This window comes from Diadema setosum, chromosome 22 (genome assembly GCF_964275005.1).
Source record: "Diadema setosum chromosome 22, eeDiaSeto1, whole genome shotgun sequence".
Classification (NCBI taxonomy): Eukaryota; Metazoa; Echinodermata; class Echinoidea; order Diadematoida; family Diadematidae; genus Diadema; species Diadema setosum.
The window spans coordinates 27170449-27187280 of NC_092706.1; the positions used below are offsets into that span (position 1 = coordinate 27170449).

General features: G+C 38.7%; 1 protein-coding gene across 1 annotated transcript in view; it reads left to right on the forward strand.

Annotated features, from left to right (window-relative positions):
• The first annotated feature begins 2284 nt into the window (after positions 1-2284).
• Positions 2285-16832, forward strand: part of LOC140245269 (peroxisome proliferator-activated receptor delta-like) — a 14844-nt gene continuing 296 nt past the window's right edge. The window contains exons 1-9 of the mRNA XM_072324853.1: positions 2285-2340; positions 3031-3096; positions 4107-4267; positions 6456-6532; positions 11326-11479; positions 13346-13545; positions 14920-15194; positions 15690-15856; positions 16466-16832. The exon at positions 16466-16832 is cut by the window's right edge and continues 296 nt beyond it. Coding sequence (XP_072180954.1) covers positions 2285-2340; positions 3031-3096; positions 4107-4267; positions 6456-6532; positions 11326-11479; positions 13346-13545; positions 14920-15194; positions 15690-15856; positions 16466-16752 — 1443 coding nt within the window. The 3' untranslated portion in view covers positions 16753-16832. The remainder of the gene's footprint in view (positions 2341-3030; positions 3097-4106; positions 4268-6455; positions 6533-11325; positions 11480-13345; positions 13546-14919; positions 15195-15689; positions 15857-16465) is intronic.

Genomic DNA, 16832 nt, shown 5'->3' on the forward strand with positions numbered 1-16832 from the left:
TATTTATCTACGGCAGGTCGACCAATAGACAGACAGACAGACAGACAGACAGACAGACAGACAGACAGACGGACGGACAGATAGGGTTAGATAGATAGATAGATAGATAGATAGATAGATATAGATAGATAGATAGATAGATAAATGAATAGATAGACAGCTAGCTAGATATAGATAGATAGATGGATAGTATAGATAGATAGATAGATAGATAGATACATAGATGGATAGATAGATGGATAGATAGATAGATAGATAAATGAATAAATAAATACAGAGTGATAGTCACAGGGTAGGGAGAGGGAGAGAGGGAGGGGAATGGAGGGGGAGGGAGATCGCTACCTGCTTGCATGCATACAATATTTTAGAAGGGCGCCACTGCAAAACACCGCGGCTTCATCCTAGTGTGCACACACCAGTACACTCGTTTTGTCTGTCTCTTCCGCCGAGTTGCACAGCGTTCCAGCGTACTGCCGTATCAAGCACATTACTAGTATATCGATATGTCGATCGCCGTAACAGGTGCTGTGTCATATTATGTAGCACTGCGGATTAGCTCCATTATAGTTTGTTATTCGCGGGGAAAGTATTTCATGTATCACATTCAAACGAGAAATGCTGCCTATCTGATCAACGTGTTGCAACCCCTCAGGCTGTAGCTAACTGCCAAATCCGTAAGTACGTTTTGACCATACTTTCAGGAGCTGCCGTCCTTTTAAATGTTTTAGAAGCCCGTTAGCACTTTTGTACAGTCACGCATCATCACAGTACCTCAGATTGCCACTGTCAGCGCATAAATGACCTTAAGAAATCGTTGCATTTATAGCATCGCTGCCGTTTAGGCTTATTTTAAGCTTTATGAGGCAATTTTTTGTTGAGTAATATAATAATGATAATAATAATAATAATTATAACAACAACAACAACAACAACAACAATAATAATAATAATAATAATGATACTACTACTACTACTACTACTACTACTACTACTACTACTACTACTACTACTACTAATAATAATAATAATGATAATAATAATAACATATTGAATGCAGCCAAAACATTACAAAGCTGTTGTTATGAACTTTCTATTGGTAAGGCGTCTGACAAACAGAAACCTATAATTATACAGGTATTGGTGCACTATTTATACAAGTAAAATCTTTACATTTTGTGTGTCAGTTTTCCAACCCTGAAAATTTGGAATCCTTTCATAAACAGATATAATTAAAGAGGTATATGTACGATGTACTTCAGACCGTTCCTCATCAGAATGTTTAAACTGGAAACTTCTTTATGATGATGATAGGGGAGTGGAACTTAATTCGGACCCCGAAAAAAAAATCATATACACTTGTAGTTATAAAAAGAGGAGCGTATTTTCAAGAGAGTTGGGATTACTTTTTCATTTTTTTTTTAATTTAACCCTGACGTGTATGGCAATAAGATTTCATTCACGTTGTTAGGTAATACTATTCCTCAACCATGCACAATTTTGTGACATTTGAAAAAAAAAATATATTGAACATTTTAAGCAGACATGCCATTTTGCAATGTTATGATCTTGCGGTTGGAAATTTTTTAGTTTTTGCAGATTTTGTGGCTAGTTTTGGTAGGTTAACTTCAAGTGGTCTGGATAGTTTATACGTGGACACTGAAATGATTATATTGCTCAAGAGTTTTATATATGTTTATTTTCAGCGAATCAACGCAAAACACACTATCCGTTATGTGAAATGCTTCCATTTTCTGTTTGCCGTTTCATTGGTCTCTATGCTAGATTCTAGGGAAAACACTCATTGTGATAATGACGACATAATAGATGAGCAAGGGTAGCGATTGCTATACTTTTATGAACACCAATTAATTTGTTGAGTACTCTTGTCATGATGACTCTTGTTGCCTCATGTAACGAGCTCACATTAATTGATAATTTAAGTATTTGAAATCAACCCGTCACACAATATACACACATGCACGCACGCACACATACTTTAATCTATGTAAAATCATATATATATATATATATATATATATATATATATATATATATTGAATATATCTTATATCTTATATACGCGTATATTCGAGTGTATATGTGTACGTGTACATACACAATGCATGAACACTCGGCCCCACAGCATGCTCGCAGTTAATAATAGAAGTTATTTACCCAGCGCTGATCAAAATTGATTCTCTGTGCGAGGTCATACCCCGTCGAACTAGACCTAGTTCTTCTTTTTCAGACTGATATTGACATTACATGCTACTGGGATATAAGAATGGGGAAAACAGAGTCCTCAAATAACCGTGGCGTTGTTGTTCAGATCCAGAGAGCGTGTGGTGCTTGACGGTGCTTTATGTACCTACAGCATTCGTCAAGAGAAGAGATCGCTGCAGTTGCTCTGCAGGCTTTTTGAAGGTCATCATCAATGGCATGAAAACGTGTCGACAGAGAATATCGAACAAAAGAAACAAGATTCATTCAAGACTCACCCCAGGGAGGGGGCAAATATGAATTCTATAATTAAATCCGTCTCTTTCTTATCGTATGCTGTAATGATGCACATAGGCCAACATAGATACATAATCATGTATACGCGCCTACGAAATAATGCTATATATATATATATATATATATATATATATATATATATATATATATATATGTATTTATGTTTGTATAAATTATGATAGTTAAGATAGCACTCATATACATTTACCGTCATTGAATTGCTCTGAATTCAGCCATGCTATAGTACTTATTGATTTGCCGTTTTTCCTGTCATTTATTATCTGCACAGAGCAATATAAAACGCTTGGTCGTTTGTAATAATTATGGCGATATCATTTATGTAGATCTCTGTATTCCACTGGACAAATTTAAAGATCTCTTCATATTTCCGTCTCTCATGGCAACGGCAAAGTAGTTTGCCTGTGGCTGACGAACAACCATCACACTTAGCAGGGTACGTGACTATCATGGTAACCAGTGAATTTTCTACTTTTTCATTCCCTGTCGTTGCAGATTTGCCTCTAATGTCGAACGCGAGCTTCAACATATTGCTACCAAGGCTAAACGGCGCCTTTTGAGGTGAGCACACATCCGCCCTTCTCTATCCTGCGAGACCCAGTGTCGATGAAGTGCTTGGCTGGCAACTCCGCCGTAAGAGACGAATTAACCCCTCCTGTGCCGACGAGTCAAATGTGAATAAACTTCACTTACGTACCTATGGACAGGAAATAATCGTGGCACACAGGAGGTTAACGGAAGGCGTCAGCTCGATGAAACATTGATTCGGAACACGGGGTAGCGGGCGAATCTATGTAATAACAATTGTGATAGGGATGAAACAGCCAACATGTTGACTGCCAGCGTGTGACATTTCAAAGACACCACAAGCGCCGTTATGTAAAGCTGATGTTTGATATTATATTAAGTCGAGAATTTCCATTGAAGTGAAAATGGATGACACTGATGAAAGTCAAATGGACGTATGTACCTCATCACAGCCGGACGCCGTTTCAGCTACATTAAAATTTCCGTCATTTACGTAAGTACACATTCGACTTACTGGAGAGTATTATCGAACCTAAATAGGAATTTTTAAATGCTGGCATAAAAGTTTCCACCGGAAAGGGGAGAACGCCAGGAAAGAACACTTTTATAATAATTATTTCATTTCAAAATTACATTTGTATTTCAAAATCACAGTGAATGAATTCTTGGGGTCATATTCCACGAGATCGACACCCACGAGTCATACGGCCCACGAGTTCGACATTTAAAAAAGAGCCATGAGTCATACAGCCCATGAGCTCGACACTAGGCAAATATCAAAGCCCATGTGTCCGACACCAGACAAAAAAGGCCTACGAATTCATTACTATTAAAGCAAAAACAAAACAAAACAAAACAAAAAAATAGCCAACGAGTTCGACACTACGTATTGCACCCACGGGTTCGACATTACATCGCGGGGCTTATTACTTTGTTATTCCTGTTCATAATCAATGTACAAATGAGGAAAATAGTTTGGTATATTTATGTAATCATGAACCCTGGAATTTTGTGTTGGTTGTGTTGATTATCTGTGTTGATAGAGAACAAAGAGTAGAAAATCACAGCCGGACCGACATTGAGCCAGACAGCTCGGCCCAGCATGGCCAGTCATGTTCCCCAACCATGGAAGCAGAGACCACAACCAAGAAAAGAGCTAGGAAGAAGAAAGACGGCGACAAGGGAGATGACCCCGTCTACTCGGGTAAGTCTTGTTCACTTCGACAGAAGTCACGTGGTTGCCTGTGAACCAGACACGCCTTAAAGGAATGGTACAGTATTGGTGGAGATGAGAATTGGGCTTTTAACTTTTTGTGAGATACCAAGAAAACAAGTATAAAATAGTACAGAGCATACCATTTTAAGATGAATTCAAAGTTTATTTGATGAAATTCAGGTTTGGAATGACTGAAACATCCAAAAACAAAGTAAAACAAAGCGATTGTAATTAAGTGTGGGTCCCACACTCATTAGGATCGCTCTGTTTTGGATATCTCAGCCATTTCAAAACCAATTTTCATCAAATGTTGAATTCCTCATGGAATTACATGCTCTTCCATATTTCATGAAAGGTTCCTCATTATCTCAGTAAAAAATGTTAGAAACATGAAATTAGGTCTGAACCAAAACTATATGATCCTTTTAACAATAGTAGTCTAAACACAGTCCTCGGTTAATAAACTCAAGTATAGTGACCATACATCTTAACCCATGGGATACCCTAACAAACGTTTGATATATCACTTGAGCCAAAGCTTGACAGTGTCCTCGTCTGAGCTTACAGAATGCTTTGGACATATCTTATGATCCTTTCTATCATCTCACAGACGGCACCTGTTGAATCAATTGCCTTGATCCTGATATTGTCTCAATATTTGATATCGGTTATACTATATAGAATAAGCCAGTTCGAAGATCCACTTTGCGCATGAGCAGAATAAAGGTCATTCGTACAGGCAAGCACGTTGGTTTTTAAATTCAGTGGGATAAGCATCTGTGATGTAATGATTATTCATGTAATCCTTATAAATGCTGCTTGCCAGCACATCCACCTGACAGCAAACTTGGTACTTGGCAATATCAATGGAAAGAGATGCAAAATAATGAAATGGACCCTTTCCCAAGTGTTAATTGACGAATCATTCTGGTCATCTGGTCTACTCTACTCAAGTTCATTCTTTGTTTGAACAAGATTGATGAATCCCATAGATTTTTTCGTTAAGCTGTATTTCATGTTGCTCTGAAAACAAGTGAAGTGTCCTAACCGACTCAGAGAGAGAGAAAAAAAGTCATTCGTACCAATGTGCCCATGAGCTAACGTACTCCAATTGGCTCATAATATACACTATAGATCTCTTTGCTGCACCTTAAGCACATACGCCGAATCCCCGACATTATAGTGAGGTCACAGAGCAAAAATAATTTAGCTTCAACCGACTTTGGCGAAAAACTGTTACCACGAGATAGTTGTGTCGTCACATGCCATGACTGCATTTTGCTTCAACTTACACAGACCTTGATATATATGAATATGGCAAATAATGCGGCGACGAAAATCTGAGAATACTTCGGGTTTTTTTTTTTTTTTTTTTTTTTTTTTAATCAAGAGGCAATTTTTGCATTGATCCATCGTAGAAGAGTGAGCTTCCCATGTTGGCGAAGCAAACTACGAAATCTGGTGAATTAATGAAAAGTATCAGCAAAATTCCTGTCTCTCGCAGATGTGATTATTGCATACGGGGGAAAAAATTCGATGGTGATTTGTATTTGACGAATAAATAATCAAGGCGTGGCATAGCTCGATTGCATAGTAGCAACGGTAATGGTTTGTGGAGGAGTTTTGAGTCGTCTGCTTTTAATACTTGAACTATTTTGAGCAAAGTGACCACCGGAACAGCACCGAAAGAATTATTATCTTAAAGGAGACCTCCAAAGGATTTTTCCAGACTTTTACATTTTGAACAACTATAAATTGGTTACAGATTGGGTACAGAGTTTCAGGATTTATGGTGACTGAGATGAGGAGTAGGAATGTTTTAAAGATTTAAAACATATCACAATGAACAAGGATGATGGTATGGAAGCCTCACCATAAGAATGCATGAGTGGGGGTTCAAGGAAGCAGAAGAAAAGGAGAAAGCATGCACGGATCACACACAGGTAAACTTGTAGTGGAATTACATTGCTACATTTCTGAAATATGTGAGGCTCCTATGTCATCATACTTGATTTTTTATTTTTTTTTTTTTTTGGGGGGGGGGGTTAGAGTATGGGTTTCGTAGCATGGAGCTGTCAATTTTATGTACTACATGATGTGAAATTATGAAAATTATCTGGACTTCCCAGTTAATGGAACTGCTAAATGATTTACATTTTTTTACAAACACAAACAGATATCATTCGCTGTCAGATATGCGGAGACAAGGCATCGGGCATGCATTACGGCGTGTATTCGTGTGAAGGTTGCAAGGTACGTGCTTGAAAGAAAATGCTCTGAATTGAATGAAACAAGTCATTCCGATTACAGTTTTATTTCGATGAATACGTAATCATATATTTTTGTGACGACCTGCATGTTAGTGACATAGAAATGGGTCTGTAGGCCCTATGCGAGATGGTAGACAAAGAACAAAAAGAGACACATAGTATTGAATAAAAATAGCCTTCATGATGAGGGCTGTGAAGAAAAAAAAAACGATTTTCCGTCGTCGCCCAGGATAGTTCAAAAGCTTAGAATACTGCTGCCGAGCACGAGGTTGTTTGAGAAGGAAACAGACTACTTGAAAAGAAAATCTAGTCAAAACAATTCAACAAACACCATTTTTCTTTTCACTGTACGTTGCCATAGCTGGGCCATTTTGTTCTTTTCAGAAGGCCTATCGTGTTGATTTATACTTTGTCATATTCATTTTCCTAAACATTTGCTCTCAAACAAGATTAGCAAGTGATACAAATGCATGGATCACCTGTTTCTATATGATGCACAATCTATGATGAGTTTAATCTTCTCCGAGGAATGCAATCTTCATAATGAGGGCAACGGAGACAAAAAAAAAAGTTTATCCGTCGGTATGGAGGACGGTTAAGCTCATTAAGCGCAAGTCAGTGAACACGGAAAACATTGCGTGATAACAAAAATGTACAGAGATGTAAAGACATTCAACATTTCTTTCCAGCTTGACCTGAATAACACGACTCTCTTTTGCAGTGGAAACTGTAAATACTCTGGCGGAGAACTTAAATATGCCATGATTCAAAGAGCAAACAATACACTGTGACGAGAGTTTGTTGGACTTCAATCTGGGCTAGATAATTGACCTGCGATCCCTCCACGACGACCCGTAGATTCGAACGGCAAGGTGTGTCGGGGGTACAGCTCCCTTCACTGTATTAAACCTAGGAAACCCGCACAGCGCTTCCTGTTAAAGGACACATGCACAAAAGTAACAGTATGCAATATTATTTTTGCAATAGCTTTTGATAATCTTCTTTAGATTGTTTGGATACGCCTACAAAAAAAACAAACAAAAACAAAACAAAACAAAGCAATATCAACAACAGCAAACAAACAGAACTTCCAAACCTAGATTCTGTCGATGACGTCATCTATCGATCACCGCTAAATTACCAATATTATAATTAACAAAAGACACATCCCTATACTCTCGAGACGGAGCAGAACTTCATGTTTTCACACATCGTCATTTGTTAACCATGCTGTCAATATGGAAATATGAAAGTTATGTTCAGTTTATGGAAGGTGCATTCCGTTGTCAGTTAATCAAATTAGTACTTACAGCAGTATCACGCTATTAAAAGTTAACACAAGGTAAAATGCTTTTGCATTGCATAGGCTCTTTAACTTTATAACCAAGTGGTTCGTATGCCTTCCCACATGCTCTTGTACCTCTAAGCTGTTTCAGAAGGTTAAATCACTTCCGCGAATATATCAACATCAAATTTAGATGCATTCAAGACAAGAATAATATTATTCCCTTAAAGGAAAAGAGCATGGCAATTCCTACCTGGACGTTGGCACCACAATCACATCCACAGTCACAGAGACTTAATTCATTTCCTTGCATCAGAATGACACAGTCTACAACTTGGTCAAATGTGCTGTAATGATCGAAGTATAGATGTTATTTGTATTCTCATTATTGTAATCTTTCGTAATTTCACTGACACACTTTTCTTTACTGTATGTATAGGCAATTAAAGTTTGCATAAGTTTCAGAGACGTTTACACTCTTGGACCAGGTAGCAAATGATATAACCTTCCATGATCTTCGTTTGTGATTAAGACACCAGGTAACAAGATTGACAAGTAACAGATAACTGTGGTAATGATTAACAAGCAACAAGACGAATCATACTCAAACAGCGTGCAACTGAGAAATTAATATTTAAATGTCACCCGTTTCTCTTCGTGACTCCGATATCCCTGTAGAGTTTAAACAGCTTGTATAATCTGTTATGCAGGGGGTTAGTGTTTAGTAGAGCTATGCAGGTAGAATTCTATACAGTATTACACCAAACGAACTCACAGTTTCTTTGAAATTTCCCAGTATGTGCCAAGCGTGAGATTGATTTTAATATTAATTGGTCTGAGGGACTTCAGAATATACGTACATTATGGCCCTGGAAGGAAAACATTGCCGTCATTCTTCTCTATGATTGAGGTCAGTCAACATTATGATGATAGTAACCTTTCATCTTTGCGCATGCCGTCGACAAAACGGGAAAAATAAAACTGATTGCCATCTGGGTTAGTAATAGTCTTTTTTTAATTATAATTTTCAGGCATCATATGATGTTCATCATTTGATTTTAATATGATGATAATGGTATAATGATGATGATGATGATGACACTACTGCTACTACTACTACTACTAATAATAATAACAATAATAATGATAATAATAATAAATATAACATTGCTAAATCTAAGTTTATGATTTTCAGTAATTCAATAGAAATATTGCCTGGGGACATATTCATCGATGATATTCCTCTTGAGCAAGTCAACAGTATAAAATTTCTTGGTATATGTTGATAATAACCTTACATCGTGGAGAGATCATGTCAATGTTCTCTGTAAAACAATTTCACGAAGTATAGGTATAATTAATAGACTGAAATTTTTTTTTATCACCTTCAACATTAACTATGCTTTACTCCAATTTTATTTTACTGTACTTGAATTATGGAATTTAAGTGTGGGGCATGTGTGATGTATTTTCTGTTCAATTGGCTTTTAACCTAACATCAAACAGTGCTGTACAGTGACGAACTGTTCGCTAAACATTATCATGTCATGGGTGCTGTTCGTTATTCCGAAGGTTCGTTATTCCGAAACACACAAATTCCCTATACCTAGAGGTTTGTTAATCCGAAAATGAAAAAGGGTTCGTTAATCCGAACATTTGTGGCGTTATATTCCGAAGGGTCGTTAATCCGAAAGTGAAATAGGGTTCGCTATTCCGAAGGCTCGTTTATCCGAAAATGAAATAGGGTTCGTTATTCCGAAGGTCCGTTAATCCGAAAATAAAATACAGTGTGTAGGGTTCGTTATTTCAGGGAGGTGGTCTCTTCCCACCTCCCTGGTTATTTCGAAGGTTCGTTGATCCGAAATGAAATACGGTCCGTAACGAACCTTCCGAGTAACGAGCTTTGTTTCATTTTCGGATTAAAGAACCTTCGGAATAACGAACCTTATTTCATTTTCGGATTAATGAACCTTCGGAATAGCAAACCTTATCACATTTTCGGATTAACGAACCTTCGGAATAACGAATCTTAGGAATAACGAACCTTCGGACCAAAGAACCATCGGACCAAAGAACCTTCGGAATAACGAACCTTCGGAATAAGGAACTGTAACCCATGTCATATCAATCTACGATTCAGAGAGACAACCCCACATTAGCTATAAAACGAGAATAACACGGATATCTACGTACACACAAGACACATTTATAATAGATATGTTCTTAGATGAACTCATTCCGTTCTTATCAGTTTAGCACATGGCGTCCATGACATACAAATTGCTGATAACAGTCACACGCAGGCAATAACATCTATTAGTTAATATATAAAAGAAGATGACTGATAAGCAAGTATTCCGTGCCTAATGGAGATGGCTGCACAACCCGACAACAGATAATTAGGGTGATATTATAATAAATAGCAAGCCACATTATATACATTTACATCTCTACTAATATCTACAGTTTAAAAATTAGGTAGTGTGTATAATAATCATAGCACTGGAACTTCATACTACTACTTTGTGTAATAGGAATGACAACTGTGCGCAAGCATTGTACGGAGAGATTATGTTTAAGAATGTAAAGACAAACATGAAAAAACATAGTATACTTTGCTGTGATCGGAATGCACGCGAATAGATGGTGGAATAACGGGTGTGAGAATGCATTCTGTTGCAATGTGCGTAAATGTGTGTAAACTGATCCCAGTTGGCGTTTTATTGATTTTCCTTTCAATAGCAGACACTAGGAATGTTTACTACGAAATGAAAGCATGACAGTGAAAATGAATCGATGAATATGCTCGTAGTCTCATAATAGTACGGTTAAACGTTTACCAATCAGCCATACGTTTATTGGTTAGACATGTTGTACATCCTAGCGGATAGCTCACTGAGCGGCGAGTGTTGGCGAACGTAACGAATATTTAGAAAATTTTAGGTTTTATCAAGGTTCATTGAAGAAGAATATCAGTTGTAAACTCAATTTGAAAAATCCCGGTGCTTAAATACACACCCTAACGTCTCCTAACGGAGTAATTAGACTTTGACCTAAGTAGGAGTGAGAAATGCACAATAAAAATATTTCTCATATTTGTGGACAGCATAAATGCATTTATACTGAACATGCTGAGTCAAGATCACTGGAACGTTATCTGAAAGCTGCCTTCCGAATACTTAAGCTTTTGTAATGTCTTCGATTTGCCACACTTCTGGCCGTCATATCATTGCATATAATCATTTTAACATGTGGTCGTGATTGCCATTATCACCGATGTTTCATTACACATTGTCTTTTCAGACCTGTGCTAGATTCGATATTATGGACTGAAATGAACTTAAGAACTAAGAGCGAGTTTTAATTCTTTGCAGGGGCGAATATCGTGAAGACTAATACAAACATTTTACTTAAACTCAGTCAATACCAATGATTAATTTGCTTGGTTGTTGTAGTTTTTGTGTGTGTGTATGTCTGTGTTATCAATACAGGGATTTTTCCGGAGAACACAGCGCCTGAAGATTGAGTACAAGCCTTGCCCATACTGGGGCCAAGATGACGGCTGTATTATCAACATCGAGTCCCGGAACAAGTGCCAGTACTGCCGATACCACAAGTGCCTTGCTTTGGGGATGTCCTCAGGAGGTCTGATCCGCTTTTGAATAGACACCTCGCCCTAATTCTTCTCAGTGCATAGAGGATTTTCCCTCATCACTGATGAATATATAGTTCTGTTGGGCTCCAATCCTTAATTTGAAGGTTGGGTGGGAATTCCAACAGGTAAATCAAAATATAGAAAATATACTGGCAGAGGTAATTAAAAATCACTGTGAGATAATTTTTTCTAACTTACAACGGAAATAAGCTTAAAAACACTTAAGTGTTCAAAGAACGGACGTACACTGTATTTGTCCCTTTAAACAAAGAAGTTTGGTCTGATAGTCAAACTAGTGCTTGCCCTTTGAGTTCTACAGAAAGGTCAGTGTAACGACCTGTATTTATTTCAAGAACTTCAATTACACCTTGTGGTTAACATTACAAATTTCTACAAAACAGATTTCAGGACGACATCATCAATTTCATTCATCATTGTTGTCGTTGTTGATGAAAGAATGCCAAATTTCCATTAACGCAATGGAAAATCTGCTTATGGAGAGAATATCATTTACAACTGGCATACATACGGCATAAACTTTCAATGCTCACGTTTCACCCGGTTACAGCTCGTTATTCCGAAGGTTCGATATTCCGAAGGCTCTTCAGTCCGAAAATTCGTTATTCCGAAGGTTCGTTTTTCTGAATTTCATTTTCGGATGAACAAATTTTCGGAATAACGAACCTTCGGAATAACGCCACAAATGTTCGGATTAACGAAACCTTTTTCATTTTCGGATTAATGAACCTCTAGGTATAGGGAATTTGCGTGTTTCGGATTAACGAACCTTCGGAATAACGAACAGCACCCGTTTCACCCTACCGTATATGAGTGTCTTTTACACTGTAATGATCACCAATTTCGTCGTTACATGGGTATTGCCTGAACAGAATTTGAAAAAATAATGAAGTAATGAAAAAAAAAATAAACAAGGATCATAGCCATATCTATAACTTAATGTTGTACACAAAAGACAATTAAATCTTCTTAGTTTCTCTGTTTTAATTTGATTCAAGTTTGAGAATTATTTTGTTTAATCTATTGCAGCACCGACTTTAAAATGTTTACTAGTCCAGAAATAGGACAGCTTTTCATAGCTCATATGCTCATGAGGTCTACTATACAGCCTAAGTTGTTATTTTTATTTCTGTAAACAATTTATAACCAAAGAAAAAATTCTGATGGAATTACTTTAAAGAGATATTTTAATAATACTTCTATAGGGCTTTTTATACTTGTGTTTCTTAACCCCGGACTTTCTCTGACCCAGGACTATCGTTAGTCCCGTACCAATTTTTCAGCTTTTTACACTGGCTAACTAGTCCCGTACTATCTCTTGTCCGGGGCTAAGGACAAAACTGACCTTTTTACACTCGTATTTCTTAGCCCCGGACTTTCCAAACCACATGAATATTCATGATTACGCTGTGCACTGTACGCGTACACGCACGCACCGGCAGCACTTGATTACCTCGTTTCTGATTGGTCAGTGGGGGTCGGACTTCGTCTCCGTCGCTTAGCCCCGGATTATTTTTTCGTTCTGTTTACACTCACTTGCTTGGCACCGCAATTGCGGTGCTAACCCTGCTATTTTGCAGGGCCAGATAGTACCGGACTATCGGTGGGGCTAGCCCACTTTGGCAAAAACGAGTGTAAACAGAAAGTGGGCTAAGGATAGTCCCGTACCAACGGTGGGGCTAAGGCCCCCCCTTAGCCCCACCGTTGGTACGGGACTAAGCAAAAATTTACAAGTGTAAAAAACCCTTATTTGTGTGAGACGTTTCACAAGAGAGAAAATGATATCTGTGGTATATTAGAGCAAGTGTCTTCTTTTCCTTTTCTCGGACGGCAAACAGCTGTCCGAATGGGGCGAGTTCCCAAGGTCGAGGTGCAAAAACTCAAGGACGAGCTGGATCAGAAGGAACACATCCCCGACGAGTCGGAGGAGGACCGACAACATCGTCTCTTCGTTGATCGCCTGGCTGACGAGTTCAACAATCTCGTCCTCGTGTCACAGAAGGCCGACCGTGACAAGTTCTGGCAGCGGTGCACAAGAGTGAGTTGTACGATCTCAACCTGGGTCTATAGGGCAATTACCCCCTGGACAATTACCCCGGAACCTCCCCATGATCATAAACCCTTATCCTTTGCTTAACCTAATCCTAACCATAACCAAAACTATAATCCTAAAACCTAACCCTAACCACGGCCTAATCTTTACTCTAACTTTGTTACTAACAAGTAGGCCTACTTAGTCGGGGGTTAATTGCCCTGATACGTCTCAACCCGTCCCTTGACATCAACTTGCGATCCTGTGAATTTCCATTCCATGGTAGCTGTTTGTTTGTTGTTATTTCCGTCAATCACCAGATTCGAATACAAGTGATCTAAGATATTTTGCATCGATAGAACACAGACAATTTATAGCGGCCAATATAGCCCATCATTAGAATTTTAATGATACTGCTTGTTTTATCATACTTGTGGTCTTCCTGTGGTCTTCCATGAGACCACATGACTTCAGCTGATGTGAATACATCACATTCGCACAGCATACTCTGGAAGTGTTTTTTTTTTTTTTTTTTCAAAGCAATCATAATTATGAAATGGTTCAATTTGTCATTTCTCTGCATTCATTTTACAAGCTCAATGCCACCCCCCAGAAAAAAAAATCTTGCCTTCCTAATGTTTTCAATAGTAGAAGGAGAAGGAGATGGAATAGTTAAGCGTAGCAATATCCTCATATTATTGGGATGCACCTTGAAATAATTGATTGATTGATGTCATGATAATCAAGGGCACTAGCTGACGATAGCAAGACAGCTTTTTATTTATCAATATGATTCAACCTCTTGTTCTCGCCCTAGAATCAATCCGGGAACTATTCCGCATACCGCTATTAACTCATAGTCGAAAAGAGGGGTTACTCTGTTTAGCTCTTGTTTTAGATTAGTACTGATTACCAGGGTCGTGCTTATAATTTGTATGGGAGGTGGTCGGTGGTACTGCGGTTCGTTATTCCGGAAGACAATAATAATAACCTAGATGTTCGTTAATCGAAAAATTAAATATAATTCGTTAATTTGAACATTTGTGGCGTTATTCCGACGGTTCTTTGTTCCGAAAATAAAAACAAGGTGCGAACTAACAAGCTGTCCGAAGTACAACCTTTATCCCGCTTCCGGATCAACGAACCTTGCATATAACGGACCATTTCCCCCATTTTCGAATTAACAGGGAATTAACAGGGAAATAACAGGGAGGTAAGCTTCCCTTGAATAACCAATCGTCCGAATAACAAACCTTTAGAATAAGAAACGTTCGGAATGATGACCCTCAGTAATAACGAACTATAACCATTTGTACTAATGGTCCAATGATATCCCCGACAACCTACAACTGGGTTTTAAAATTTTGATTTCTGTATCAGCCATTCAAAGGTTACATGCCTGAGGGAACTTTTATGGTGAACGGGATGCAGCTGGATCTGGCAGCTCCGCCCCGCGAGATCACCAACCGGGCGGAGATGGCCCATCAGTGCTTCACCAACATGGAGATCACCATCGAGAAGTTCGCCACTTTCGCAAAGCAGCGGGATGTGTTCCGCCAGCTGCGTTCAGCCGACCAGCTGACGCTGTTCAAGGGGGCCGCTCTGGAAGTGTGTGCAGCGCTGTGCTCTGGACGTTACTACCACGGGGTTTTCAGGTACGACTCCGTTTACCATTCCAAATTCTTCTAAATTCTGAACACTCAGATCGAAAGGCCGGGACTTTATATACACTTCTTCGATATTTTATATGCTTAACGTTCACTCAAAATCCCTTTTATTAATAAATGTCAATCATGCTTCACTTCAACTTCGACTACAGTACCACACGGTACAAACAACAAACAAACAACGATAAACAAAAACACAAAACCATCCACGACTAAGCCGAGTGATCTAATATCGCATATATTATATTACTGTGGTACATATTGTCGCTATTGCCTGTTTAATCCTCGTAATCAGTCGAAGGACGTCTATACGATCATACATACCCCGAGAATATGTATTTTAGGGTCATGATTTACAAACAATATCAACACTTAAAAATAAAACATTATTTCAAGAATAGAACCTTAACATTCCACTCAGATCTACTCATAGAAGAATGCCTTTACTTTCGCTTTTTTTCTCGGATATCTTCAACATTTCAGATTTCCAGAAATCAACACGTACATGAGGCGTGACGTGGCAGAGAATTCGCCATTCGGTGACCTGACCACGTACAAGGCCGAATTCATGTTCTACGAGATCTTTAACGACCTCCGGATGACTGAACGTGAAATTGCAATTTACTGCACATTCCTACTCTACTCAGCAGGTGGGTAAAGACTAATGGGGCATAAAGATGAAAACTATATAAAACAGCTGGGACCTCGATTGTTGCCTATTAAAGAAATTTGCATTTTTAACAGCTTGGCGCTTAGACATTTAGATATGGAAGATAAAAACTCCTGGACTTTATTTTTTCTTGAAAACTTTTTATAATAGTATGATTAACAATGTCACCTCTTCTTTATGTACCTTTCTTTCTCTTTTGATTTTGCTCGATAAAAGTCGCCTTGGAAATGAAGATGTTTCCAGGAAAACGAGCACTATAATTGCGATACTGCCATGGCTATCTAACGGTCATAATAGGCTACATGATCATTATGTCGTCAAAAAATCGTTTAACTCTGTTTGAAATACAGTCAAACCTGCCTTCACGGTCACCTGTCTATAGCTATTATAGCGGCCACCTGCCGTATACGACTACTAGAAACAGTCCTTCTCCGCAGGAAACGCCATGCTGACGGCCCTGTCTATAGCAACCACCTGTCTATACCGGCCACGATTTTTTCGTCTACGTTGGGTGGCCGCAACAGACAAGTTTGAATTTAGATCGTCGATTTTTGTTTGTTTTAATTGTTTTCTTTTTTACTTTTCTCAGACCGCGAAGGTCTGATAGAGAAAGAGACTGTTGAGAGACATCAGGAGAAATTGGCCAACCTCCTCTACAGGGAGCTGCGGCGTAACCACCCCGAGCGACACAACCTCTTCTCCAAAGTCATGGACGTTACCGTCCACCTGCGCAGCCTCGTCCCGGACCACGTAGAGCGACTGAAGCACATCAAGATGTGTTGCCACGGTCACCTCCCGGCGGACATCAGCCCGCTGTTAGGAGAGGTCTACGGCAGACCAATTCTGCTCCCGGATGACGACCAAGAAAGAGCGTGATGCAAAGAGAAAGATACAGATATTGAGAGTGAATGAGAAAGATAGAGAGATCGAGAGAAGGGGAGAGAGAGAGGGAGATA